General features: G+C 44.6%; 2 protein-coding genes across 2 annotated transcripts in view; one reads left to right on the top strand and one right to left on the bottom strand.

Moving 5' to 3' along the window:
* LOC117189887 (ribonuclease P protein subunit p25-like protein) overlaps window positions 1-27984 on the top strand; it is a 57627-nt gene that overhangs the window by 25994 nt on the left and 3649 nt on the right. The window lies entirely within an intron of this gene.
* On the bottom strand, window positions 31-27108 carry LOC117189880 (tyrosine decarboxylase-like). The gene is made up of 7 exons (XM_033394961.1): window positions 26919-27108; window positions 26525-26832; window positions 26062-26451; window positions 25794-26008; window positions 25212-25338; window positions 342-853; window positions 31-276 (listed from the first exon to the last, which is right to left on the bottom strand). The coding sequence occupies exons 1-7, from the start codon at window positions 27046-27048 to the stop codon at window positions 96-98; spliced, it is 1863 nt and encodes a 620-aa protein (XP_033250852.1). The 5' UTR covers window positions 27049-27108; the 3' UTR covers window positions 31-95.

The raw sequence follows: 27984 nt of genomic DNA, 5'->3' as shown, positions 1-27984 counted from the left end.
TTTCTAAATGCAAGTAATTCAACTAGGCGCCAGGGAAAAGGAGGCGCATATACTCGTAATATATTTGATATACGTGTAGGCTATGTGGGATATTCTTAGTTGGGATTATCGCGAGAGGAAGATGCCTTGCGCATGACCATGGGCGACCTGCGTGGGGATCTCTGTTCCTGCTGGGCACTCACAATGTCCAGTTCATTCTCTGGCGAGGGCGAAGACCCAGCTCCGGAGTTGCGGCGCGACGAAGAGTGACGCACATTGGTTTCCAGGTGTCGGAAGCTGCAACAAACATGGAGAGAGACAACCGATAAGACTGTACCCGTGGCAGAAGCTGGGCTACCCACCGCAACGAGACATTGTTGCCCTTGTCCTCGTTGTTGCCGCTGTTGAAGAGGAAGGCCAGCGGCCAGGATATCCAGGAATTGTGGTCGACGGAGCTCTGGGTGCGAATGATGGGAGCATTCCCGCGACTTACCACCGGCGATGGCAGCTCCATGGAGAGCTTCGGGGTGCCGGCCTTGTTGATGGCTGGATTGTAGATCTTCGGATCGCTGACCATCCGCACGAAGAACGACCGCTTCTGGGCCAAGGTGTCCTGCTTCTTCCGGTTAATGATGTCGGACAGCTCGTCGTGCTGCTCCTTCTCCAGCAGCTCGTTGGCAAAGTCCACAATAATGTCCCAGGCATAGTCAATGTCCTCGGCCGTGGCATTCTGGGCCACGGCGCAGAACCGTATGATATACCTTTCGTTGACACTGGCCGGCACCATGTGCAGCTTTCCCGATTCGTTGATGATGCTTAGTAGCTTTTCGTTGAGTTTATCGCTGCCCTTCAAGCGGAAGCAGACCAAGCCAAGCTACGTAAATGGAAATAATAGCAACGAGGGGGAACGTTGTGAGTTGCTGCGGACACCGCAACTCTACAGTTATACCCGATACTTAGTCAGTATGGCTCTCCTCCGGCAGACGCCGCTAATATTAAACGACACGACAAAGAGTGCGTGCGAGAGAGACAGAAAATCAGTCTGAGCGTGACGTCGGGCGCTGCGTAGCCAGTGCAAATTGATTTGTTCCTTTTGGGTATAAAAATGATCTGATCTGATCCAGATTCAGCAATCTGATAGATATAGTCATTATCTATGATTCTGCGTTTTTAGTTTTTTCGAATGTGCAATATTGTGGATGCAACAGATTTTCGTCCTTTGTGTGGGCGGAAGGGGGTGGGGCGAAGTTTTGAGATACACGTTTTATAGTAAGGTCTAACAGGAGTGCGGATACCAAATTTGGTTACTCTAGCCTTAATAGTCTCTGAGATTTGTGGATGCCCCAGATTTTCGTCCTTTGCGGGGGCGGAAGGGGGTGTGGCGAAATTTGGACACGAAACGGTCAAGGTCCGATATCACAGGAGTGTGGATACCAAATTTGTTTGCTCTGGCTCTTATAGGTTCTGAGATCCTTGAACTCATATTTTGCAATTGGCAAAGCCGACCATGAAACCTGTGTGTTAGAGAGAGACAGAGCGAGAAAAAATGAAATTGTTTTCTTGATTCTGGCTTTAATAATTATAAGATCTGGTTGAGATTTTACACTCTAGAACAGATAGTCATTCTCTACGATTCTGCGTTTTTGGTTTTATCGTATCTTTAAAAATGTGGATGCCACAGATTTTCGTCCTTTGTGGGGGCGAAAGTGGGCGGGGCGAAGTTTTGAAAAATTTTTGTAGCAGTGACATATCACAGAAGTCTGGATCCAAAACATCGTTGCTCTAGCTCTTATAGTCTTTGAGCATTAGGCGCTGAAGGGGACGGACAGCCGGACGGACGGACAGACGGATGGACGGACAGACGGACAGACAGACATGGCTCAATCGACTCGGCTATTGATGCTGATCAAGAATATATGTAGTAGTTTAAGTTGCTTGATGGCAACGAGTAACATTTATTTAATAAGTATGTTGGACTTAAAATTATAACAGCTCCAAGTTTTACAAGTATGTTTGTGAATAATTATATGCGTGTACGTCTGATGCGTGGCTGAACTGACAACTGACTATCTCTCTCTCTTGCTATCGGCTCTCTCAGAGCCGATTACTGCTCTATCCCGACGACACGACGAAAACACGACCGCTTCGTGTCTCTCTCTTTCCTTCGTTTCCTACATTCGGCTGTCCTGACGGACCATTCGCCTCGGATGGGTCTAGCCACGGTTTCATAAATCCTGAAACTGTAGAGGTCTTATAGGGACCCTCAGTATCCCCAATCTTCTCGACTTCGTACCTTCCATGATTCTTTACCCTAACCACCTTATACGGCCCTAGATACTTTCCTTTTAGCTTTAATCCAGTACCATACTGAGTACGCTTGATAGCTACTAGCTCATTAACCTCATACTGTCTATCTAGTTTCCTTTTTAAGTCAAAACTCTTCTTGTTTTCCTGCTGTAACCGTGCAATGTTTTCAACTACTTCCTTTCTAATTTTTTCGCGGTCCTTGTTCAACTCTTCGATAAGTGATTCTTCCAATATTTCTTTTATTTTTGGATCCATTCCTATACGCATGTCTAGCCCAGTCAATATCTTGAAAGGTGTTACCTTGGTACTTCGCGGCTCAACACTGTTGATCATTTGCTGTACTTTTCCTAGATGCTTATACCAACTACCGGAACTACCCTGACACAATTTCGACAACATAGGCACCACTATCTTGTGCATCCTTTCGACTTGACCATTCCCACGTGGAACGCCTGTGGCAATCATTAAATGCTGTATTTTCTCTCTCTCACAATATTCACGAAACAAATTGGACATAAACGCTGCACCCCTATCCGTCACTATTCTGTTCGGATTACCAAAACTAGTCCCCTGAATTTCCAAACACTTAACGACCTCTTCAACACCTGTACTACGTGTAGAATATATATAACCAAACAAACTTAGAAAATCCATCAACGACAACCAGTATATAATTGTACTGTTTTTTAGTCATTTCCATTAGTCCAACGTGATCAATGTGATACGTTTGTAACGGCCTATCACCCTTGTCTATTGGTTGCAAATAACCCTCACGTTTTCCTGTCTTTTCATTGACAATGATACACTCGACACAACTATTTATTACGCGCCATACTTTGTCTTTTAACTTCGGAATATAATACGACTTTTCAATGATATCTTGTGTCTTTTTAACTGAAAAATGTCCTTGCTTATGTGCTATTGATATAATCTCATTTTCCAACTGAGCTGGTACTACGATGAGCTCCTTATCCGGATCCTTAAACAAAATCTGATTCTGAATATAATAATCCTCATATTCCTTGTCCTCCACAATACTTTTAACGGCCTTAACCCAATTGTCGGTTAGCTGAGCTTCTTTCAAACGATGAGCTATACTTTCGGTCACCATAAAACAAGATACACGACTCAACGCGTCAACATGCCTCATCTTCGTTCCTGAGCGATGTTCTATAACATAATTAAAATCTTTTAGGTACATGGCCCACCGTGCTACTCTCAAAGGAACGTCTTTCTTTTTGATCGTCATTGTAAATGCATTACAATCTGTGACAATTTTGAACTTTATACCCAAAACGTATACACGCCATTTAGCTAAAGCTTCGATAATTGCCAGAACCTCAAGGTCATAAGCAGGATATTTCTCTTCACATGGCTTAGTCCTACGGCTCATATATTGAACTGGATGGAATTGGCTGTCTTCCAAACTCTTTTGCAGTAACACGGCTCCATACCCCCATTTTGATGCATCAGTATGGATTTCTGTCTCCAACTTCGGGTTGTACATTTCTAAAACAGGTCTACTAATCAATGCTACCTTTAGTTGTTCAAACGCAACCTGATGTATCTCCTTAAATTCAAATTTAACATCCTTCCGCAGCAGATCTGTCAATGGTTTTGCAATAACAGCATAACCCTCAATAAACTTTCGGAAATAAGAAGTCAATCCTATGAAACGCTGCACTGTTTTTTTATCAACTGGCACTGGGAACTTTTCGACTGCCCTCGTCTTCTCATCACTTGGTCTTATCGTGTTCTTTTATATTATATACCCCAGAAAATTAACCTTTTGTCGTAACAGCTGACACTTTCTCCAATTTATACGTAGCCCATTCATTTCCGCTATCTTCAGTACTTTTCTCAACTTTAACAAACCCTCTTCTATATCTTGACTACAAATAATAACGTCATCCATATAGACTGCTGCTTCATTATTCTTTACCAAATCTCTCAACACAGCCATTATAAATCTGGTAAACACCGCTGGAGAATTTGAAATTCCAAATGGTACATATAAAAATTCGAACTGACCATTCTGAGTCACAAAAGACGTATATTTTTGAGACTCGACTTCTACAGGCACATGGAAAAAACCATTCGTTAAATCCAACGTGGTGAAATACTTTGCACCCTGCAGTTTCTCCAACACTGTATCCATATGTGACATTGGAAAGTTATCGCGAACTATTTTCTCATTCAGCTTTCGGTAATCACAGCATAGTCTCTTGCTACCGTTCTTTTTCGGTACTAACACTACTGGTGATGCATACTCCGATGTACTTGGCTTTATAATCTTCTGAGCCAGCCACTCTTCCACTTGCTTGTCCACGATTTCCTGTTCACACAACGGTAATCGTCTCGGATGCTGGAAAACTGGTATCTCATCCACTAACACAATTTTCATTTTTATCGGCGCATCTACATTTCTCTGAGGTTGGTACTTTCCTACCATACCCCTAACCTCTCTAGCATGTACTTCACTGAGATGACCAACATCAATTGAAAACTCCTTCTCAACTTCGTCAATACTTGACATGCAAATGCCTTTATATTCATTAAACAATTCCACGCATGAGGACGATGCTACCTGATCAAGTTTCTTATCTTTATCCTCGCCACAAACTCTACGAACAAATCTTGTTCCTGTCTTAGAAACTTGCATGTCCACATGATCCAGAATAGTCCTTCCTAAAATGGCTTCAAAACCAATATCCTCGTCTGGAATGACATGAAATTCTACCTCCATTCCAATCTCATCGATTTTCACTGGTATCGAAAAGCTACCAAAAGTTACAACTTGACTATCTCCAATACCTGTTAAACATTTCTCCTGGCCGATCAGTTCAAGATTTCCAAATTTCAAAAATACCCTCCTGCGAATTAAACACAAATCTGCTCCAGTATCAATCAAACCTTGGAATACCAAATTCGCGTACTTAATATCCTTTAATTCCAAACCTGATGGAGTGAAAATACCTGACGGCTTATTGACGACTTTCTTATCTCGAATAATGTTCGTATTCGATCTCTTTTCTTGTCGGGCGTCGACCGTGACATTACAGCTTGCAGCACGGTGTCCTGGTTGGCCACATTTGAAACAACAAAAATCATTTTTGGGACAATCTTTCTAGCTATATCTATCTTATACCCGATACTTAGTCAGTATGGCTCTCCTCCGGCAGACGCCGCTAATATTAAACGACACGACAAAGAGTGCGTGCGAGAGAGACAGAAAATCAGTCTGAGCGTGACGTCGGGCGCTGCGTAGCCAGTGCAAATTGATTTGTTCCTTTTGGGTATAAAAATGATCTGATCTGATCCAGATTCAGCAATCTGATAGATATAGTCATTATCTATGATTCTGCGTTTTTAGTTTTCTCGAATGTGCAATATTGTGGATGCAACAGATTTTCGTCCTTTGTGTGGGCGGAAGGGGGTGGGGCGAAATTTTAAGATACACGTTTTATAGTTAGATCTAACAGGAGTGCGGATACCAAATTTGGTTACTCTAGCCTTAACAGTCTCTGAGATTTGTGGATGCCCCAGATTTTCGTCCTTTGCGGGGGCGGAAGGGGGTGTGGCGAAATTTGGACACGAAACGGTCAAGGTCCGATATCACAGGAGTGTGGATACCAAATTTGGTTGCTCTGGCTCTTATAGGTTCTGAGATCCTTGAACTCATATTTTGCAATTGGCAAAGCCGACCATGAAACCTGTGTGTTAGAGAGAGACAGAGCGAGAAAGAATGAAATTGTTTTCTTGATTCTGGCTTTAATAATTATAAGATCTGGTTGAGATTTTACACTCTAGAACAGATAGTCATCCTTTACGATTCTGCGTTTTTGGTTTTATCGTATCTTTAAAAATGTGGATGCCACAGATTTTCGTCCTTTGTGGGGGCGAAAGTGGGCGGGGCGAAGTTTTGAAAAATTTTTGTAGCAGTGACATATTACAGAAGTCTGGATCCAAAACATCGTTGCTCTAGCTCTTATAGTCTTTGAGCACTAGGCGCTGAAGGGGACGGACAGCCGGACGGACGGACAGACGGATGGACGGACAGACGGACAGACAGACATGGCTCAATCGACTCGGCTATTGATGCTGATCAAGAATATATGTAGTAGTTTAAGTTGCTTGATGGCAACGAGTAACATTTATTTAATAAGTATGTTGGACTTAAAATTATAACAGCTCCAAGTTTTACAAGTATGTTTGTGAATAATTATATGCGTGTACGTCTGATGCGTGGCTGAACTGACAACTGACTATCTCTCTCTCTTGCTATCGGCTCTCTCAGAGCCGATTACTGCTCTATCCCGACGACACGACGAAAACACGACCGCTTCGTGTCTCTCTCTTTCCTTCGTTTCCTACATTCGGCTGTCCTGACGGACCATTCGCCTCGGATGGGTCTAGCCAAGGTTTCATATATTCTGAAACTGTAGAGGTCTTATAGGGACCCTCAGTATCCCCAATCTTCTCGACTTCGTACCTTCCATGATTCTTTACCCTAACCACCTTATACGGCCCTAGATACTTTCCTTTTAGCTTTAATCCAGTACCATACTGAGTACGCTTGATAGCTACTAGCTCATTAACCTCATACTGTCTATCTAGTTTCCTTTTTAAGTCAAAACTCTTCTTGTTTTCCTGCTGTAACCGTGCAATGTTTTCAACTACTTCCTTTCTAATTTTTTCGCGGTCCTTGTTCAACTCTTCGATAAGTGATTCTTCCAATATTTCTTTTATTTTTGGATCCATTCCTATACGCATGTCTAGCCCAGTCAATATCTTGAAAGGTGTTACCTTGGTACTTCGCGGCTCAACACTGTTGATCATTTGCTGTACTTTTCCTAGATGCTTATACCAACTACCGGAACTACCCTGACACAATTTCGACAACATAGGCACCACTATCTTGTGCATCCTTTCGACTTGACCATTCCCACGTGGAACGCCTGTGGCAATCATTAAATGCTGTATTTTCTCTCTCTCACAATATTCACGAAACAAATTGGACATAAACGCTGCACCCCTATCCGTCACTATTCTGTTCGGATTACCAAAACTAGTCCCCTGAATTTCCAAACACTTAACGACCTCTTCAACACCTGTACTACGTGTAGAATATAACCAAACAAACTTAGAAAATCCATCAACGACAACCAGTATATAATTGTACTGTTTTTTAGTCATTTCCATTGGTCCAACGTGATCAATGTGATACGTTTGTAACGGCCTATCACCCTTGTCTATTGGTTGCAAATAACCCTCACGTTTTCCTGTCTTTTCATTGACAATGATACACTCGACACAACTATTTATTACGCGCCATACTTTGTCTTTTAACTTCGGAATATAATACGACTTTTCAATGATATCTTGTGTCTTTTTAACTGAAAAATGTCCTTGCTTATGTGCTATTGATATAATCTCATTTTCCAACTGAGCTGGTACTACGATGAGCTCCTTATCCGGATCCTTAAACAAAATCTGATTCTGAATATAATAATCCTCATATTCCTTGTCCTCCACAATACTTTTAACGGCCTTAACCCAATTGTCGGTTAGCTGAGCTTCTTTCAAACGATGAGCTATACTTTCGGTCACCATAAAACAAGATACACGACTCAACGCGTCAACGTGCCTCATCTTCGTTCCTGAGCGATGTTCTATAACATAATTAAAATCTTGTAGGTACATGGCCCAACGTGCTACTCTCAAAGGAACGTCTTTCTTTTTGATCGTCATTGTAAATGCATTACAATCTGTGACAATTTTGAACTTTATACCCAAAACGTATACACGCCATTTAGCTAAAGCTTCGATAATTGCCAGAACCTCAAGGTCATAAGCAGGATATTTCTCTTCACATGGCTTAGTCCTACGGCTCATATATTGAACTGGATGGAATTGGCTGTCTTCCAAACTCTTTTGCAGTAACACGGCTCCATACCCCCATTTTGATGCATCAGTATGGATTTCTGTCTCCAACTTCGGGTTGTACATTTCTAAAACAGGTCTACTAATCAATGCTACCTTTAGTTGTTCAAACGCAACCTGATGTATCTCCTTAAATTCAAATTTAACATCCTTCCGCAGCAGATCTGTCAATGGTTTTGCAATAACAGCATAACCCTCAATAAACTTTCGGAAATAAGAAGTCAATCCTATGAAACGCTGCACTGTTTTTTTATCAACTGGCACTGGGAACTTTTCGACTGCCCTCGTCTTCTCATCACTTGGTCTTATCGTGTTCTTTTATATTATATACCCCAGAAAATTAACCTTTTGTCGTAACAGCTGACACTTTCTCCAATTTATACGTAGCCCATTCATTTCCGCTATCTTCAGTACTTTTCTCAACTTTAACAAACCCTCTTCTATATCTTGACTACAAATAATAACGTCATCCATATAGACTGCTGCTTCATTATTCTTTACCAAATCTCTCAACACAGCCATTATAAATCTGGTAAACACCGCTGGAGAATTTGAAATTCCAAATGGTACATATAAAAATTCGAACTGACCATTCTGAGTCACAAAAGACGTATATTTTTGAGACTCGACTTCTACAGGCACATGGAAAAAACCATTCGTTAAATCCAACGTGGTGAAATACTTTGCACCCTGCAGTTTCTCCAACACTGTATCCATATGTGACATTGGAAAGTTATCGCGAACTATTTTCTCATTCAGCTTTCGGTAATCACAGCATAGTCTCTTGCTACCGTTCTTTTTCGGTACTAACACTACTGGTGATGCATACTCCGATGTACTTGGCTTTATAATCTTCTGAGCCAGCCACTCTTCCACTTGCTTGTCCACGATTTCCTGTTCACACAACGGTAATCGTCTCGGATGCTGGAAAACTGGTATCTCATCCACTAACACAATTTTCATTTTTATCGGCGCATCTACATTTCTCTGAGGTTGGTACTTTCCTACCATACCCCTAACCTCTCTAGCATGTACTTCACTGAGATGACCAACATCAATTGAAAACTCCTTCTCAACTTCGTCAATACTTGACATGCAAATGCCTTTATATTCATTAAACAATTCCACGCATGAGGACGATGCTACCTGATCAAGTTTCTTATCTTTATCCTCGCCACAAACTCTACGAACAAATCTTGTTCCTGTCTTAGAAACTTGCATGTCCACATGATCCAGAATAGTCCTTCCTAAAATGGCTTCAAAACCAATATCCTCGTCTGGAATGACATGAAATTCTACCTCCATTCCAATCTCATCGATTTTCACTGGTATCGAAAAGCTACCAAAAGTTACAACTTGACTATCTCCAATACCTGTTAAACATTTCTCCTGGCCGATCAGTTCAAGATTTCCAAATTTCAAAAATACCCTCCTGCGAATTAAACACAAATCTGCTCCAGTATCAATCAAACCTTGGAATACCAAATTCGCGTACTTAATATCCTTTAATTCCAAACCTGATGGAGTGAAAATACCTGACGGCTTATTGACGACTTTCTTATCTCGAATAATGTTCGTATTCGATCTCTTTTCTTGTCTGGTTTCGACCTTGACATTACAGCTTGCAGCACGGTGTCCTGGTTGGCCACATTTGAAACAACAAAAATCATTTTTGGGACAATCTTTCCTCAAATGCGATTTGTCTCCACACTTAAAACATTTCCTAAAATTCTCTGCCATCGACCCTTTCACCGAACTCTCACTTTTATTACTCAGCGGCCAATTCTTACTCATCGGCTTGGATCCGCCTCTAGCTTTCTGGTAAACATCGATCTGAAATTTAAGCTCCTTTAAGTTTCTAGCTTGGTACAGCATTGCCTTACTTGCCCTAGCGTCTGGTATACCATCCACAAAATATTCGATTAAACTCTCATCATCTAGTTTAATTGGCTTGGCTATCTCCATTAACGCATACAAAAACTCATGCAACGACTCTCCTTTTTTCTGCTGGCGCTTTTGCAACATTCTATGTACTTCTACGGACGACAGTTTAACACTAAACTCATCCAACAGAGCTGCCTTCAACGAATTCCAGTTACGAATATCACGCAAACTACGAACGAAAGATTTTGCTGCACCAACTAACAACTGCTTGGCATAAATGAATAATTGTAATTGACTCCATTGAACAGTAGCTGCGCATTCTTCTAATTCCTCTATCCATTGATTGATGTCGGGGTTATTAGAACCAGAAAATTGTGACACACTACCTTCCACGTCTTTTAGCGTAAACCAAGATTTATACTCTGCCTGTCGCGTACCTGGTTGAACTTCTACGGTATCATCCACTGCTGTTACTACGGACTCATTCTCTGACTCTTCTTCATCCTCAACTGGAAAGCCGTGATGTATTAATAGTCTATCTTGCAAATCGCGCTTTCGTCCCGTCGTCTGCAACGCAAGCTCTCTTAACTTCTCTCGCAAATCTGCGACTCTCAGTGTCATTATCTCTTCAACTTGCATCGTGACGATTTAAATACAAAATAATTGATATTAGCTTATATCTAAGAAAATGTAATTAAATCAACTTAAACAACCTTATTACTGCTGGCCTGTTAACAATTTTCCAGTTAACATCGACTTCGAAAACGCCTTTAAAGTCGTCACTGTTAACGATCGCTTCTCTGTTAACGCTCACCTTACTATGGGTTTACCCTTGTTAACTCTCGCTTCTGCGCAGAACTTTCCAGACTCCAAATTTGACGCACACACACCACCACATCCAGATCTCGCTTGCCTGTCGATGTCGCTGTTGCCGTCCTCTCTTTGTTGCCTTGCCTTGCTCTCGCCGTTCGCCGATAACTCGTTGTCGCTTCCCGAATCGTCGCTGCTTCTGCTGTTACAAAATGAACTGCTGCTTGTCTTTTCTTGTAGTTGTAGTCTCCGTCCGACGCAGTGCAACACAACAACAATCAATGTTCTTTGATTCTTGCTGTTTGCTGCCGTCGTTTTGTCGCTTCTGCTTCCTTTGGAACGAACGCACTCAGATTGTCGTCTCTGTGCCGCTTGTCTCCTTGTAGCTCTAGCCTCTCAGACGCAATGCACAACAACAACAACGAAGGTTTTGATTCTTGCTGTGTTTGCTGCCGTCTGCCGTCGTTTTGTCGCTTCTGCTCTCTTGGGAACGAAAGTGCTCAGATTGTCGTCTCTGTGCCGCTTGTCTCCTTGTAGCTCTAGCCTCTCAGACGCAATGCACAACAACAACAACGAAGGTTTTGATTCTTGCTGTGTTTGCTGCCGTCTGCCGTAGTTTTGTCGCTTCTGCTCTCTTTGGAACGAACGCGCTCAGATTGTCGTCTCTGTGCCGCTTGTCTCCTTGTAGCTCTAGCCTCGTGTTCGCCAAAATTTCCAAATACACGCAACAATCTCACTTGCAAATGTTGTTGTCTTGGGCTTATTTTCGGACGAGCCCCCAATTTGTAGTAGTTTAAGTTGCTTGATGGCAACGAGTAACATTTATTTAATAAGTATGTTGGACTTAAAATTATAACAGCTCCAAGTTTTACAAGTATGTTTGTGAATAATTATATGCGTGTACGTCTGATGCGTGGCTGAACTGACAACTGACTATCTCTCTCTCTTGCTATCGGCTCTCTCAGAGCCGATTACTGCTCTATCCCGACGACACGACGAAAACACGTCCGCTTCGTGTCTCTCTCTTTCCTTCGTTTCCTACATATATATACTTTATGGGGTCGGAAACGATTCCTTCTGGACGTTACACACATTCACTTTTACCACAAATCTAATATACCCCAATACTCATTTTGAGTATCGGGTATAAAAATTATCAACCATTGCAATGTTAATAGATTTTGAGTGAAGAATCTATTCAAAGAAGTACTCTAGAACCATTGTCCTCCTGAAAGGTTTCTGAACAATCAAAAGTAGTATTTTGCATTGGAAACTGCTTCCATCGCTCCCTCATGAAGTGGCAGATTGACCCTCGACTTGGCACGCACAAGCGAAGAAGTGGAGCAAAAGAGAATCCATGAGAATACAAAAAAAACCGGAGACCGCAATTCTACAGTTATACCCGATACTAAGTCAGTATGGCTCTCCTCCGGCAGACGCCGCTAATATTAAACGACACGACAAGGAGTGCGTGCGAGAGAGACAGAAAATCAGTCTGAGCGTGACGTCGGGGGCTGCGTAGCCAGTGCAAATTGATTTGTTCCTTTTGGCTATAAAAATGATCTGATCTGATCCAGATTCAGCAATCTGATAGATATGGTCATTATCTATGATTCTGCGTTTTTAGTTTTCTCGAATGTGCAATATTGTGGATGCAACAGATTTTCGTCCTTTGTGGGGGCGGAAAAGGGTGGGGCGAAATTCTGAGATATACGTTTTATAGTGAGATCTAACAGAAGTGCGGATACCAAATTTGGTTACTCTAGCCTTAATAGTCTCTGAGATTTTTGAATATCCCCAGATTTTCGTCCTTTGCGGGGGCGGAAGGGGGTGTGGCGAAATTTTGACACAAAATGGTCAAGGTCCGATATCACAGGAGTGTGGATACCAAATTTGGTTGCTCTGGCTCTTATAGGTTCTGAGATCCTTGAACTCATATTTTGCAATTGACAAAACCGACCATGAAACCTGTGTGTTAGAGAGAGACAGAGCGAGAAAAAATTAAATTGTTTTCTTGATTCTGGCTATAATCATTAATCGATCTGGTTCAGATTTTGCACTGTAGAAGATATGGTCATCCTCACCGATTCTGCGTTTTTGGTTTTATCGTATCTTTAAAAATGTGGATGCCACAGATTTTCGTCCTTTGTGGGGGCGGAAGTGGGCGGGGCGAAGTTTTGAAATATTTTTGTAGCAGTGACATATCACAGAAGTCTGGATCCAAAACATCGTTGCTCTAGCTCTTATAGGCTTTGAGCACTAGGCGCTGAAGGGGACGGACGGACGGACAGACGGACAGACGGACAGACAGACAGGGCTCAATCGACTCGGCTATTGATGCTGATCAAGAATATATATACTTTATGGGGTCGGAAACGATTCCTTCTGGACGTTACACACATCCACTTTTACCACAAATCTAATATACCCCAAAACTCATTTTGAGTATCGGGTATAAAAACGAGGGGGAACGTTGTGAGTTGCTGCGGACACCGCAACTCTACGGTTATACCCGATACTAAGTCAGTATGGCTCTCCTCCGGCAGACGCCGCTAATATTAAACGACACGACAAAGAGTGCGTGCGAGAGAGACAGAAAATCAGTCTGAGCGTGACGTCGGGCGCTGCGTAGCCACTGCAAATTGATTTGTTCCTATTGGCTATAAAAATGATCTGATCTGATCCAGATTCAGCAATCTGATAGATATGGTCATTATCTATGATTCTGCGTTTTTAGTTTTCTCGAATGTGCAATATTGTGGATGCAACAGATTTTCGTCCTTTGTGTGGGCGGAAGGGGGTGGGGCGAAGTTTTGAGATACACGTTTTATAGTAAAATCTAACAGGAGTGCGGATACCAAATTTGGTTACTCTAGCCTTAATAGTCTCTGAGATTTTTGAATATCCCCAAATTTTCGTCCTTGCGGGGGCGGAAGGTGGTGTGGCGAAATTTGGAAACAAACTCGTCTCGGTCCGATATATTAGGAGTGTGGATACCAAATTTGGTTGCTCTAGCTTTTGTAGTCTCTGAGATCTAGGCGCTAATGTTTTACTCTAAGCAAAGCCGCCTATGCTACGTGTGTGTTAGAGAGAGACAGGGCGAGAAAAAATGAAATTGTTTTCTTGATGCTGGCTATAATAATAATACGATTCAATTCAGATTCCGCAGTCTTAAAGATATGGTCATTCTCTACAACTCTACGTTTTTGGTTTTCTCATATCTTTAAAATTGTGGATGCCACAGATTTTCGTCCTTTGTGGGGGCGGAAGTGGGCGGGGCGAAGTTTTGAAATATTTTTGTAGCAGTGACATATCACAGAAGTCTGGATCCAAAACATCGTTGCTCTAGCTCTTATAGTCTTTGAGGCGCTGAAGGGGACGGACAGACGGACGGACGGACAGACAGACAGGGCTCAATCGACTCGGCTATTGATGCTGATCAAGAATATATATACTTTATGGGGTCGGAAACGATTCCTTCTGGACGTTACACACATCAGCTTTTACCACAAATCTAATATACCCCAATACTCATTTTGAGTATCGGGTATAACGAGGGGGAACGTTGTGAGTTGCTACTCTACGGTTATACCCGATACTAAGTCAGTATGGCTCTCCTCCGGCAGACTCCGCTAATATTAAACGACACGACAAAGAGTGCGTGCGAGAGAGACAGAAAATCAGTCTGAGCGTGACTGCAAATTGATTTGTTCCTATTGGCTATACAAATGATCTGATCTGATCCAGATTCAGCAGTCTGATAGATATGGTCATTATCTATGATTCTGCGTTTTTAGTTTTCTCGAATGTGCAATATTGTGGATGCAACAGATTTTCGTCCTTTGTGTGGGCGGAAGGGGGTGGGGCGAAATTTTGAGATACACGTTTTATAGTAAGATCTAACAGGAGTGCGGATACCAAATTTGGTTACTCTAGCCTTAATAGTCTCTGAGATTTTTGAATCTCCCCAGATTTTCGTCCTTTGCGGGGGCGGAAGGAGGTATGGCGAAATTTTGAAACAAACTCGTCTCGGTCCGATATATTAGGAATGTGGATACCAAATTTGGTTGCTCTAGCTTTTATAGTCTCTGAGATCTAGGCGCTAATGTTTTACTCTAAGCAAAGCCGCCTATGCTACGTGTGTGTTAGAGAGGGACAGGGCGAGAAAAAATGAAATTGTTTTCTTGATGCTGGCTATAATAAAAATACGATCCAATTCAGATTCCGCAGTCTTAAAGATATGGTCATTCTCTACAATTCTACGTTTTTGGTTTTCTCATATCTTTAAAATTGTGTATGCCACAGATTTTCGTCCTTTGTGGGGGCGGAAGTGGGCGGGGGCGAAGTTTTGAAATATTTTTGTAGCAGTGACATATCACAGAAGTCTGGATCCAAAACATCGTTGCTCTAGCTCTTATAGTCTTTGAGCACTAGGCGCTGAAGGGGACGGACAGACGGACAGACGGACGGACGGACAGACAGACAGGGCTCAATCGACTCGGCTATTGATGCTGATCAAGAATATATATACTTTATGGGGTCGGAAACGATTCCTTCTGGACGTTACACACATCCACTTTTACCACAAATCTAATATACCCCAATACTCATTTTGAGTATCGGGTATAAAAACGAGGGGGAACGTTGTGAGTTGCTGCGGACACCGCAACTCTACAGTTATACCCGATACTAAGTCAGTATGGCTCCCCTCCGGCAGACGCCGCTAATATTAAACGACACGACAAAGAGTGCGTGCGAGAGAGACAGAAAATCAGTCTGAGCGTGACGTCACGCGCTGCGTAGCCACTGCAAATTGATTTGTTTCCTCTGGCTATAAAAATGATCTGATCTGATCCAGATTCAGCAATCAGATAGATATGGTCGTTATCTATGATTCTGCGTTTTTAGTTTTCTCGAATCTGCAATATTGTGCATGCAACAGATTTTCGTCCTTTGTGTAGGCGGAAGGGGGTGGGGCGAAATTTTGAGATATACGTTTTATAGTGAGATTTAACAGGAGTGCGGATACTAAATTTGGTTACTCTAGCGTTAATAGTCTTTGAGATTTGTAAATATCCCCAGATTTTCGTCCTTTGCGGGGGCGGAAGGGGATGTGGCGAAATTTTGAAACAAACTCGTCTCGGTACGATATATAAGGAGTCTGGATACCAAATTTGGTTGCTCTAGCTTTTATAGTCTCTGAGATCTAGGCGCTAATGTTTTACTCTAAGCAAAGCCACCTATGCTACGTGTGTGTTAGAGAGGGACAGGGCGAGAAAAAATGAAATTGTTTTCTTGATGCTGGCTATAATAATAATACGATCCAATTCAGATTCCGCAGTCTTAAAGATATGGTCATTCTCTACAATTCTACGTTTTTGGTTTTCTCATACCTTTAAAATTGTGTATGCCACAGATTTTCGTCCTTTGTGGGGGCGGAAGTGGGCGGGGGCGAAGTTTTGAAATATTTTTGTAGCAGTGACATATCACAGAAGTCTGGATCCAAAACATCGTTGCTCTAGCTCTTATAGTCTTTGAGCACTAGGCGCTGAAGGGGACGGACAGACGGACAGACGGACGGACGGACAGACAGACAGGGCTCAATCGACTCGGCTATTGATGCTGATCAAGAATATATATACTTTATGGGGTCGGAAACGATTCCTTCTGGACGTTACACACATCCACTTTTACCACAAATCTAATATACCCCAATACTCATTTTGAGTATCGGGTATAAAAACGAGGGGGAACGTTGTGAGTTGCTGCGGACACCGCAACTCTACAGTTATACCCGATACTAAGTCAGTATGGCTCCCCTCCGGCAGACGCCGCTAATATTAAACGACACGACAAGGAGTCCGTGCGAGAGAGACAGAAAATCAGTCTGAGCGTGACGTCACGCGCTGCGTAGCCACTGCAAATTGATTTGTTTCCTTTGGCTATAAAAATGATCTGATCTGATCCAGATTCAGCAATCAGATAGATATGGTCGTTATCTATGATTCTGCGTTTTTAGTTTTCTCGAATTTGCAATATTGTGCATGCAACAGATTTTCGTCCTTTGTGTAGGCGGAAAGGGGTGGGGCGAAATTTTGAGATATACGTTTTATAGTGAGATCTAACAGGAGTGCGGATACTAAATTTGGTTACTCTAGCGTTAATAGTCTTTGAGATTTGTAAATATCCCCAGATTTTCGTCCTTTGCGGGGCGGAAGGGGATGTGGCGAAATTTTGAAACAAACTCGTCTCGGTACGATATATTAGGAGTCTGGATACCAAATTTGGTTGCTCTAGCTTTTGTAGTCTCTGAGATCTACGCGCTAATGTTTTACTCTAAGCAAAGCCGCCTATGCTACGTGTGTGTTAGAGAGGGACAGGGCGAGAAAAAATGAAATTGTTTTCTTGATGCTGGCTATAATAATAATACGATCCAATTCAGATTCCGCAGTCTTAAAGATATGGTCATTCTCTACAATTCTACGTTTTTGGTTTTCTCATATCTTAAAAATTGTGGATGCCACAGATTTTCGTCCTTTGTGGGGGCGGAAGTGGGCGGGGCGAAGTTTTGAAATATTTTTGTAGCAGTGACATATCACAGAAGTCTGGATCCAAAACATCGTTGCTCTAGCTCTTATGGTCTTTGAGCATTAGGCGATGAAGGGGACTGACAGACGGACAGACGGACAGACGGACGGACGGACGGACGGACAGACAGACAGGGCTCAATCGACTCGGCTATTGATGCTGATCAAGCATATATATACTTTATGGGGTCGGAAACGATTCCTTCTGGACGTTACACACATCCATTTTCACCACAAATCTAATATACCCCAATACTCATTTTGAGTATCGGGTATAACAATATACATGTCGTGTGGGTCACGCGGCACATTCGATTTGAATATTGATCAATTCTTGATCAGCATAACTAGTCGAGTCGATATAGCCATGCATGTCTGTCTGTCCGTCCGTCCGATCCGATGAGCCCCTAGTTCTCAGAGATTATAAGGGATCAACCAAATTGGTCCTATTTCAGGCTGAGGTAAACTCAGTCACGTCCAGGGGTCAATCCACAAGAAATTTGTAGAAATGGATGGAACTTTAAGGCAGACGTCGGGCTTGCGTTGTGGTTCAACCAAATTGGTCCTATTTCAGGCTGAGGTAAATTCAGTCACGTCCAGGGGTCAATCCACAAGAAATTTGTAGAAATGGATGGAACTTTAAGGCAGACGTCGGGCTTGCGTTGTGGTTCGGCGCAGAGGTGGGGGTAGAGTGGGGAATAGTGTTGGTCCCTCGGCGATTTGAAATGAACATACGCAACTAATGTTATTCGGATAATTAGTTTGATTTTTATACCCGATACTCAAAATGAGTATTAGGGTATATTAGATTTGTGGTTTTTTTATACCCGATACTCAAAATGAGTATTGGGGTATATTAGATTTCTGGTAAAAGTGGATGTGTGTAACGTCCAGAAGGAATCGTTTCCGACCCCATAAAGTATATATATTCTTGATCAGCATCAATAGCCGAGTCGATTGAGCCATGTCTGTCTGTCCGTCTGTCCGTCCGTCCGTCCGTCTGTCCGTCTGTCCGTCCCCTTCAGCGCCTAGTGCTCAAAGACTATAAGAGCTAGAGCAACGATGTTTTGGATCCAGACTTCTGTGATATGTCACTGCTACAAAAATATTTCAAAACTTCGCCCCGCCCACTTCCGCCCCCACAAAGGACGAAAATCTGTGGCATCCACAATTTTTAAGATATGAGAAAACCAAAAACGTAGAATTGTAGAGAATGACCATATCTTTAAGACTGCGGAATCTGAATTGGATCGTATTTTTATTATAGCCAGCATCAAGAAAACAATTTCATTTTTTCTCGCCCTGTCTCTCTCTAACACACACGTAGCATAGGCGGCTTTGCTTAGAGTAAAACATTAGCGCCCAGATCTCAGAGCCTACAAAAGCTAGAGCAACCAAATTTGGTATCCACACTCCTAATATATCGGACCGAGACGAGTTTGTTTCAAAATTTCGCCACACCCCCTTCCGCCCCCGCAAAGGACGAAAATCTGGGGATATTCAAAAATCTCAGAGACTATTAAGGCTAGAGTAACCAAATTTGGTATCCGCACTCCTGTTAGATTTTACTATAAAACGTGTATCTCATAACTTCGCCCCACCCCCTTCCGCCCACACAAAGGACGAAAATCTGTTGCATCCACAATATTGCACATTCGAAAAAACTAAAAACGCAGAATCATAGATAATGACCATATCTATCAGATTGCTGAATCTGGATCAGATCAGATCATTTTTATAGCCAATAGGAACAAATCAATTTGCAGTGGCTACGCAGCGCTTGACGTCACGCTCAGACTGATTTTCTGTCTCTCTCGCACGCACTCTTTGTCGTGTATCGTCGCCATACTGACTTAGTTTAGGGTATAACCGTAGAGTTGCGGTGTCCGCAGCAACTCACAACGTTCCCCCTCGTTTTTTTTGTACCCGATACTCAAAATGAGTATTGGGGTATATTAGATTTGTGGTAAAAGTGGATGTGTGTAACGTCCAAAAGGAATCGTTTCCGCCCCCATAAAGTATATATATTCTTGATCAGCATCAATACCCGAGTCGATTGAGCCATGTCTTTCTGTCCGTCTGTCCGTCCGTCTGTCCGTCTGTCCGTCCCCTTCAGCGCCTAGTGCTCAAAGACTATAAGAGCTAGAGCAACGATGTTTTGGATCCAGACTTCTGTGATATGTCACTGCTACAAAAATATTTCAAAACTTCGCCCCGCCCACTTCCGCCCCACAAAGGACGAAAATCTGTGGCATCCACAATTTTAAAGATATGAGAAAACCAAAAACGTAGAATTGTAGAGAATGACCATATCTTTAAGACTGCGGAATCTGAATTGGATCGTATTTTTATTATAGCCAGCATCAAGAAAACAATTTCATTTTTTCTCGCCCTGTCTCTCTCTAACACACACGTAGCATAGGCGGCTTTGCTTAGAGTAAAACATTAGCGCCTAGATCTCAGAGACTACAAAAGCTAGAGCAACCAAATTTGGTATCCACACTCCTAATATATCGGACCGAGACGAGTTTGTTTCCAAATTTCGCCACACCCCCTTCCGCCCCCGCAAAGGACGAAAATCTGGGGATATTCAAAAATCTCAGAGACTATTAAGGCTAGAGTAACCAAATTTGGTATCCGCACTCCTGTTAGATCTTTCTATAAAACGTGTATCTCAAAACTTCGCACCACCCCCTTCCGCCCACACAAAGGACGAAAATCTGTTGCATCCACAATATTGCACATTCGAGAAAACTAAAAACGCAGAATCATAGATAATGACCATATCTATCAGATTGCTGAATCTGGATCAGATCAGATCATTTTTATAGCCAATAGGAACAATTCAATTTGCAGTGGCTAAGCAGCGCCCGACGTCACGCTCAGACTGATTTTCTGTCTCTCTCGCACGCACTCTTTGTCGTGTCGTTTAATATTAGCGGCGTCTGCCGGAGGAGCGCCATACTGACTTAGTATCGGGGATAACCGTAGAGTTGCGGTGTCCGCAACAACTCACAACGTTCCCCCTCGTTTTTTTTTATATTCATATACTTATTTATTTGCTCTATAATATATACTATACAATTTATATTTAACTTAATTTAACGGACAAGAGTATGTTGGGACTAGGGGCCCCGCGGACTGCGGTACTGCCGCAAATCATTGCTTCGCAGTGGCGTGGACACCTACTCCGTCTGCTCCTTCCGCCTTCTCTCCAAGGACCTAAGCGTTCGCATCACGCTAGTGGCGAACTCCGCGGCCGCTTCCCACACCTTCGGGTCTGCCAGCATCAGCGGCACCAGAGTCTCGGTGCTGACCCTAGACCCTGCTGCTGTCTCCAATGGTCAAACCTGTGGCAGTCGAAGAGGACGTGGCGAGCGTCCTCCTCTATGCCTGTGCCACACTCGGGGCACCAGTCCTCTGTCTCGTGGCCGAAGCGCTTGAGGTAGCTGCGGAAGCAGCCATGTCCGCTCAGTGCCTGGGTAAGGTAGAAATCCACCTGGCCGTGCTTCCTTTCAACCCAGCATGCTATGCTTGGGATGAGGGTGTGGGTCCATCGGCCTTTGGGTGAGTGGTCCCATCGAGTCTGCCATCTGTCTATGCTGGTCCTTCTGGCGGCGTCCTTAATTTCTGCTTTGGAGCGTACCTCGGCTGCACTGTCCGTCATGGCATCATGGATCTCCTTCCTCTCCTTTATCAGCTCCCTGAGCGGAACTTGCCCGGCAATGACTAACGCGGTTTCGTCTGAGATGGTCCGGAACGAGCACGCGATCCTAATGGCGCACAGTCTGTACGTTGCCTCCACTCCTCGCATGTAGCTCCTCACCTTCGCGGCCCACACCGGTGCGGCGTAGAGCATCTGCGTCGTCACGACGCTCGTCAGCAGTTTCCTGGTTGCCTGCTTTGGCCCTCTGGTGTTTAGCAGCATCCTGGATAGGGCTCCCGCGGTCCCACCGGCCTTCGTGTGGACGTATTCCAGATGCTCTTTGAAGGACAGGCCGATGAGGACTCCAAGGTACTTGATGGACCTCTGCGATTCGATCGCGGTCCCACCAACCTGCACTCTGGCGGTCTCGACCACTTTACGGCTGGATATCAGGACCGCCTCCGTTTTTTGGGCCGCCAGCTCCAGCCCCGCGGCGGCTAGCCACGCCTCGACGGATTGTATGGCGACGTTGGCAAGCTCCTCCACTGCGGCAAGTTCCTTCGCTACCGCCACTATTGCGACGTCGTCAGCGAAACCCACCAGGTTAGTGTTGGCTGGCATCGGGAGCCGTAGGACCCCGTCGTACATGGCGTTCTAGAGCAGAGGTCCCAAAACGGAGACCTGCGGGACTCCGGCTGAGACTTCGTATGCCCTAGAGCCCTGACATGTGTCCATTGCCAGCACCCTATTGCTGAAATAGCTGCGCGCTATATTCAGTAGGTAGCTCGGGATGTTGAAGGACCTCAGTGCCTCCAGCGTCCGGGTCCAGTCGGCCGAGTTGAAGGCGTTCCTTATGTCCAGTGTCACCACCAGACAATAGGACTTGGTTCCGCCTCTCCACCTAGCCCCAGCAATGGCTTCCTCCGCCGTTTGTACGACCCTCAAGATGGCGTCCAGCGTCGCCCTCCCTTTCCTGAACCCGTATTGGTTCTGGGAGAGACCGCCTGCTCCTTCGATGGCTGCGCTCAGCCTCGCACCGATCACCCTTTCGAAGACTTTTCCCATGGAGTCCAGAAGGCAGATGGGCCTGTAGGAAGAGGCCACCCCTGGCGGCTTGCCCGGCTTGGTTAATAGTAGCAGCCGTTGCCTTTTCCACCTCTCGGGGAACGTCCCCTCCTGGAGGCATTTGTTGAAAAGGCCCGCAACTTCCCTCGGGAGTAGAAGAAGTGCCAGCTTCAACGCGCTGTTGGGGATCGCATCCGGACCCGGAGCCTTCCTAGGTATCAGGTTTCTGCCTGCCTGCAACACCTCGGCTTCCGTAACCTCGCAGATGTCGCTCGGGCTATGCTGGAACCGCAGGGAGCTAGGGATCTGCCGTCCTCGAGGAAACAGTGCCCTGACTATACCCTCCAGTGCCTCTGGATCTGTTGGAGCTTTACTGCCCGCGTTCAGCCTCTTCACCACCATCCTGTACGCGCCTCCCCAGGGGTCCTCTTCGGCGGCATCACACAGCTTAAGGAAGCATTCCCAATTGCTGTTCCTTATGGCGGTCTTCAGATCCTTCCTCGCCGCTTTGTAGGTCTCGCTGCATCGGGCCAAGCGCGGTTTTTTCGCGCTTTGTGGTAAAAGTGGATGTGTGTAACGTCAGATTCCGCAGTCTTAAAGATATGGTCATTCTCTACAATTCTACGTTTTTGGTTTTCTCATATCTTTCGTCAGCCACACACACACACTCTTCTTTGAACAGTGTGCGCCCTCTGGAGATAGGAGCTCGATAGAACAGCTGGTGTTGGGCCGAGGATAGAAAAAAAAGGAGTTGCTGAGTTGCTGCTGCGACCGCAACTCTACATTTATACCCGAAACATAGTCATTGAGCGACAAAGAGTACGTGCGGAAGAGACAGAATACGTGTCTGAACGTGTCTTCGGGCGCTGCGTAGCCACTGCAACTTGATTTGTTCCTTTAGGCTATAAAAATCCGATTCCGATCTGATCCAGATTCAGCTATCTGGTAGATATGGTCATTCTCTATGATTGTCGGTTTTTTATTTTCTCGTATCTTTAAAGGTTTTCGTCCTTTGTGGGCGGGGCGGAGTTTTGAAATACACCTGTAACAGTGACATATAACAGGAGTATGGATACAAAATTTTGTTGCTCTAGCTTTTATAGTCCGGCTATTGATGTTGATATAGAATATATATACTTTATTGGGTCGGAAACGCTTCCTTCTGGACGTTACGCACATCCATTTTCACGACAAAACAGATCAAATCGAATATATAACGAGGGGGAACGTTGTGAGTTGCTGCGGACACCGCAACTCTACAGTTATACCCGATACTAAGTCAGTATGGCTCTCCTCCGGCAGACGCCGCTAATATTAAACGACACGACAAAGAGTGCGTGCGAGAGAGACAGAAAATCAGTCTGAGCGGGACGTCGGGCGCTGCGAAGCCACTGCAAATTGATCTGTTCCTTTTGGCTATAAAAATGATCCGATCTGATCCAGATTCAGCAATCTGATAGATATGGTCATTATCTATGCTTCTGCGTTTTTAGTTTTCTCGAATGTGCAATATTGTGGATGCAACAGATTTTTGTTCTTTGTGTGGGCGGAAGGGGGTAAGGCGAAATTCTGAGATAAACGTTTTATAGTGAGATCTAACAGAAGTGCGGATACCAAATTTGGTTACTCTAGCCTTAATAGTCTCTGAGATTTGTGAATATCCCCAGATTTTCGTCCTTTGCGGGGGCGGAAGGGGGTGTGGCGAAATTTGGACACGAAACGGTCAAGGTCCGATATCACAGGAGTGTGGATACCAAATTTGGTTGCTCTGGCCCTGATAGGTTCTGAGATCCTTGAACTCATATTTTGCAATTGGCAAAACCGACCATGAAACCTGTGTGAAATTGTTTTCTTGATTCTGGCTATAATAATTATACGATCTGGTTGAGATTTTACACTCTAGAATATATAGTCATCCTTTACGATTCTGCGTTTTTGGTTTTATCGTATCTTTAAAAATGCGGATGCCACAGATTTTCGTCCTTTGTGGGGGCGGAAGTGGGCGGGGCGAAGTTTTGAAATATTTGTGTAGCAGTGACATATGACAGAAGTCTGGATCCAAAACATCGTTGCTCTAGCTCTTATAGTCTTTGAGCACTAGGCGCTGAAGGGGACGGACAGACGCACAGACGGACGGACGGACAGACAGACAGGGCTCAATCGACTCGGCTATTGATGCTGATCAAGAATATATGTACTTTATGGGGTCGGAAATGATTCCTTCTGGACGTTACACACATCCACTTTTACCACAAATCTAATATACCCCAATTCTCATTTTGAGTATCGGGTATAAAAATCTCCTAAACGATTCGACCGATTTCTATGAAATGTTCCCGCCCGTTTTCGCCTGCAGTTACGATGCCGATTGCCCAAACAAATTGAGTTGCTTGTTCCACCAGTCCACCAGCATCTGAAAGCATCCGTCAGCTGGTAGCTGGCAGCCTGACTGGGCTGTCGATGAATCACTTGTGGCCTGTCTCTGAAACATTTTCTGTGGCCAAATAATGCCAAAACACTTCAAGGGGCCACAGCGGAAAGAAAGAAATCAAATCAAATTTCGCGCTGGTCTCTTCTCGGAATTCGGCGTGCTGTTCCGCACGTTTGCGATACTCGTAGTAGTACTTGGCTCTGCTCTGGGTTTTTGGCCAGGGTCTTGGGTGGCCAGGGGCTTGCCAAGACAACGGACAACGTTTAGGCACTTTTATCTGCGTCACTAGGAAATCGGTTTCCAAATTTCGACTGGGCATTACATGAGCTCCGAGCCATTGGTCTCAACAATGGACAACCAAATGCACACCCACCAAAAAACTTGCTTCAGTGAAAATCCCAGACACAGCCCACATAGAAATTGTTGGTGGGGCACACACAAAGAGCTTTGAACCCTGAGCATGATTAATTTCGAGTACTTTAAAGGCGAATCAAATGGACAGAAAGAAAAGAAAAGAAACGAAACGAAATGAAATGAAAGCCCACCGAATGTAACTCACCTTGACTTGATTACAGATCTCGAAGCGTTTATCTTTGAGCACCAGCTCCTCAAAGCGCTTGGCCAATTTGATATGGTGACGTATGTAGTGCTGTAGTCCGGAAATCCCGTAGGATCGCAGCACAAACCTGCAAGGAAACAGCATGGAAAGCCGGCAAAAACAATAATTGTATATTTCGAGTGGACTGATGTAATGATCGGACAGGAAACCATTAGCCATTGGATGTTTGTTCTACTTACACATGCACATATCTTGGTGTTGATTCTCATTTAAAGAGATTCCCGCGGCACACATACCTTTGCTCTGTCCAAAGTTTGATTTCTATGTTTTTACAACTAAATCGCAAGCAAATAATGAACGAGCGGGGCGGACATTGCAAAGATGGCCAAGAGTAAGGCCTAAACAAGACACCACCGAGCGAACGGTACAGACTCCAGGCCAATCGACAAAATCAATTCAGTTTTTGACAATAGTCAACAAACACTCATTCACACTCTTGACTGTCGAGGGTTTTTCGGGGTCTTTCGGGGTCTGTCGGGTGCCATAATGATGATAATGGTTTTTATTTTTTTGTTCACATACCAGAGTTTCAGCGAACGAAACCGCCGACTGAGGGGAACTCCCCAATGACGATAGTCGATGGCCGCGTCCGAGTAGCCGTGCTTGAGGTACAGCGGATCCACGACCAGAGCTGATGTCAGACGGATGCGATCTCTCACCCACAGAGTCGAGCAGTCGAAGTTGGTCAGCAGCCACTTGTTGGGGTTCGTGTTGAATGAGTCGGCGTATTCAATGCCCTGCGGAGCGGATGTTGCAGATCGAAGCAGAGGGCCGGGATAGGAGTACCTACCTTCAGGAGAGGCTTGAGCTCCGGACAGATGAAGCTGTTGCCCGCATAGGCGGCATCTACATGCAGCCAGACGCCGGGAAACCTCTCCAGCTGCTTGCCGATCTCCGGCAGATTATCGAACGCACAGGAGCCGGTGGTGCCCAGGGTGGTGGACACAAAGAATAGCACCAGGCCCTGCAGTTCGTCCTCCTCCATGGCCTCGTAGATCGTCTGACCGCGCAGACTGGCGTTCTCGTCCGGCTCGAGGATGTGCGCCTCCTTGGAGCAGTAGGCCATCAGCTTGCACAGCAGGTGGCCCTCCTCCACGAAGGGATGCTGGGCCTTTAGCCGCTTCAAGGCCTGGGCCCGGGCCGCGAGCATCGTGACCAGCACGCACTCCGAGGCGGATGTCTGTGTCGATCACAAACAGATTTAAGGGCGAATTAAATCACGGCGTTTTACCAGTCGGATTGGCGCTGTTTACCTGAATGACCCCGCCGCCGGTGCTGCCCTCCTTGAGGGCCAGAAAGTGGTCCTGCAGACCAATCGCCTTGCCCAGCCAGTCCAGGACGATCGTCTCCAGCTCGGTGCAGGCGGGGCTGGCTGCCCAGGAGAATCCGATGCAGCCGATGCCGTCGCCGAGCATGTCGCCCAGGATCGAGGGGAACGAGTTTCCCGCCGGGAAGTAGGCGTGGAACCGGGGATGCTGCCAGTGCGTCACACCAGGCATGATTTTATCCTCCACATCGCTCATGATCTGGTCCCAGTCCTCCGGCTCATGGGGCGCCTCAGCTGTGTGCGAATGTAGCCAGAGGGATGTCCAGAGAATCAACGAAAATCCCAAAATGGATTGGATGGATGGAAAATTGTTTGCTTACATGGCAGCAAATGCCTCAAATAGCCCGGCTCCACGCTGGGCGTAACCCGTCGCTCGTTCAGGGTTTCCAGATAAGTGCAGATGTACTCGACCATTTCCATGCCACGTTTTCGAAATTCGGTGCTATCCATCTTCGATCCGTTTGTCCAATATGGCTTTGGCTTTGGCTTGGGCTTCTGCGTTTGTTTTTCCAAGTTTCCGCACGCTGCGCTTCTCATGGATGTTTTCATCGATTAGTTGAAGAGGCGTAGGCGTAGGCGTAGGCATGGGCGTGTTAGAAATGTTTTTATATTGATACAAAAAATTAATTTCAAAATAAATCAATTGCTCGAGATGTTATATTGTAGGACTTGTCTGCGAAAATTTTAAGCCATTTCGTGTTGGAATTTATTTAAAGACCGAAATTCAAAATGATTTGAAAATAGAGATTTTGTGATTTTAGAATGAGCCAATTTGTATTTCGATTTCCTAAAATATCCAATAAAAAGTGCTAAGCCATAGGGTAGAATTTTGTTCACAATTTGTGGAAAATTCCGTTCATATTTTCCCGATTATATTCACATAATAATTCACATACGCCGTATTTGTGGGTAAATTGATTCCATTGTGGCTAATTATTGTTAATCCACAGCATTGATGGGATGCTGGGCTATGCTGTGGATAAACTTTGCGGTCTTTCTCAATTTTACTTGATTTTTCGAATAAACAGATTTTGTATTTTGTTTGTAATTAAGCTGCGGTTCCCGGCATTGTTTCATCGCCTGGAAGCTAACACTAATTTGCCAGGTATCAGTTGCCAGGTGCCTTACTTGGATATCGGTCGAGATGCGCTGTGTGAATTAGTTCAGAATCCGCTTCTCCTGAACCGTTGGCCACGGCCTGCAAAACCAAAATGATCCTTGCTCTGCGGTTGGGCCAGGAGCTAAGCTCGGCTGGCTCGGTCTGTAGCCACGAATCGAGGCAGCTGCTGCTACTGCTGCTGCTGCTGCTTACCCGACTCCCGTGGCATGTCTAATGAATGCATACTTCAGTGGGCTGGGGCGTGGGTGTGTGGTGCGATTGAGATG

This window comes from Drosophila miranda (assembly GCF_003369915.1).
Source record: "Drosophila miranda strain MSH22 chromosome Y unlocalized genomic scaffold, D.miranda_PacBio2.1 Contig_Y1_pilon, whole genome shotgun sequence".
NCBI classification, from domain to species: Eukaryota; Metazoa; Arthropoda; class Insecta; order Diptera; family Drosophilidae; genus Drosophila; species Drosophila miranda.
Note: the sequence above shows the minus strand (reverse complement) of the source record. Positions and strands in the feature narration are given on the sequence as shown.

Coding starts and splice junctions, on each gene's coding strand:
- LOC117189880 (XM_033394961.1), bottom strand. CDS start 27,048: ATGGATAGCACCGAATTTCGAAAACGTGGCATGGAAATGGTCGAGTAC. Junction 26,833..26,918: donor TTTGAGGCATTTGCTGCCAT/GTAAGCAAACAA, acceptor ATTCGCACACAG/CTGAGGCGCCCCATGAGCCG. Junction 25,339..25,793: donor TTTCGTTCGCTGAAACTCTG/GTATGTGAACAA, acceptor GTTTCCTTGCAG/GTTTGTGCTGCGATCCTACG.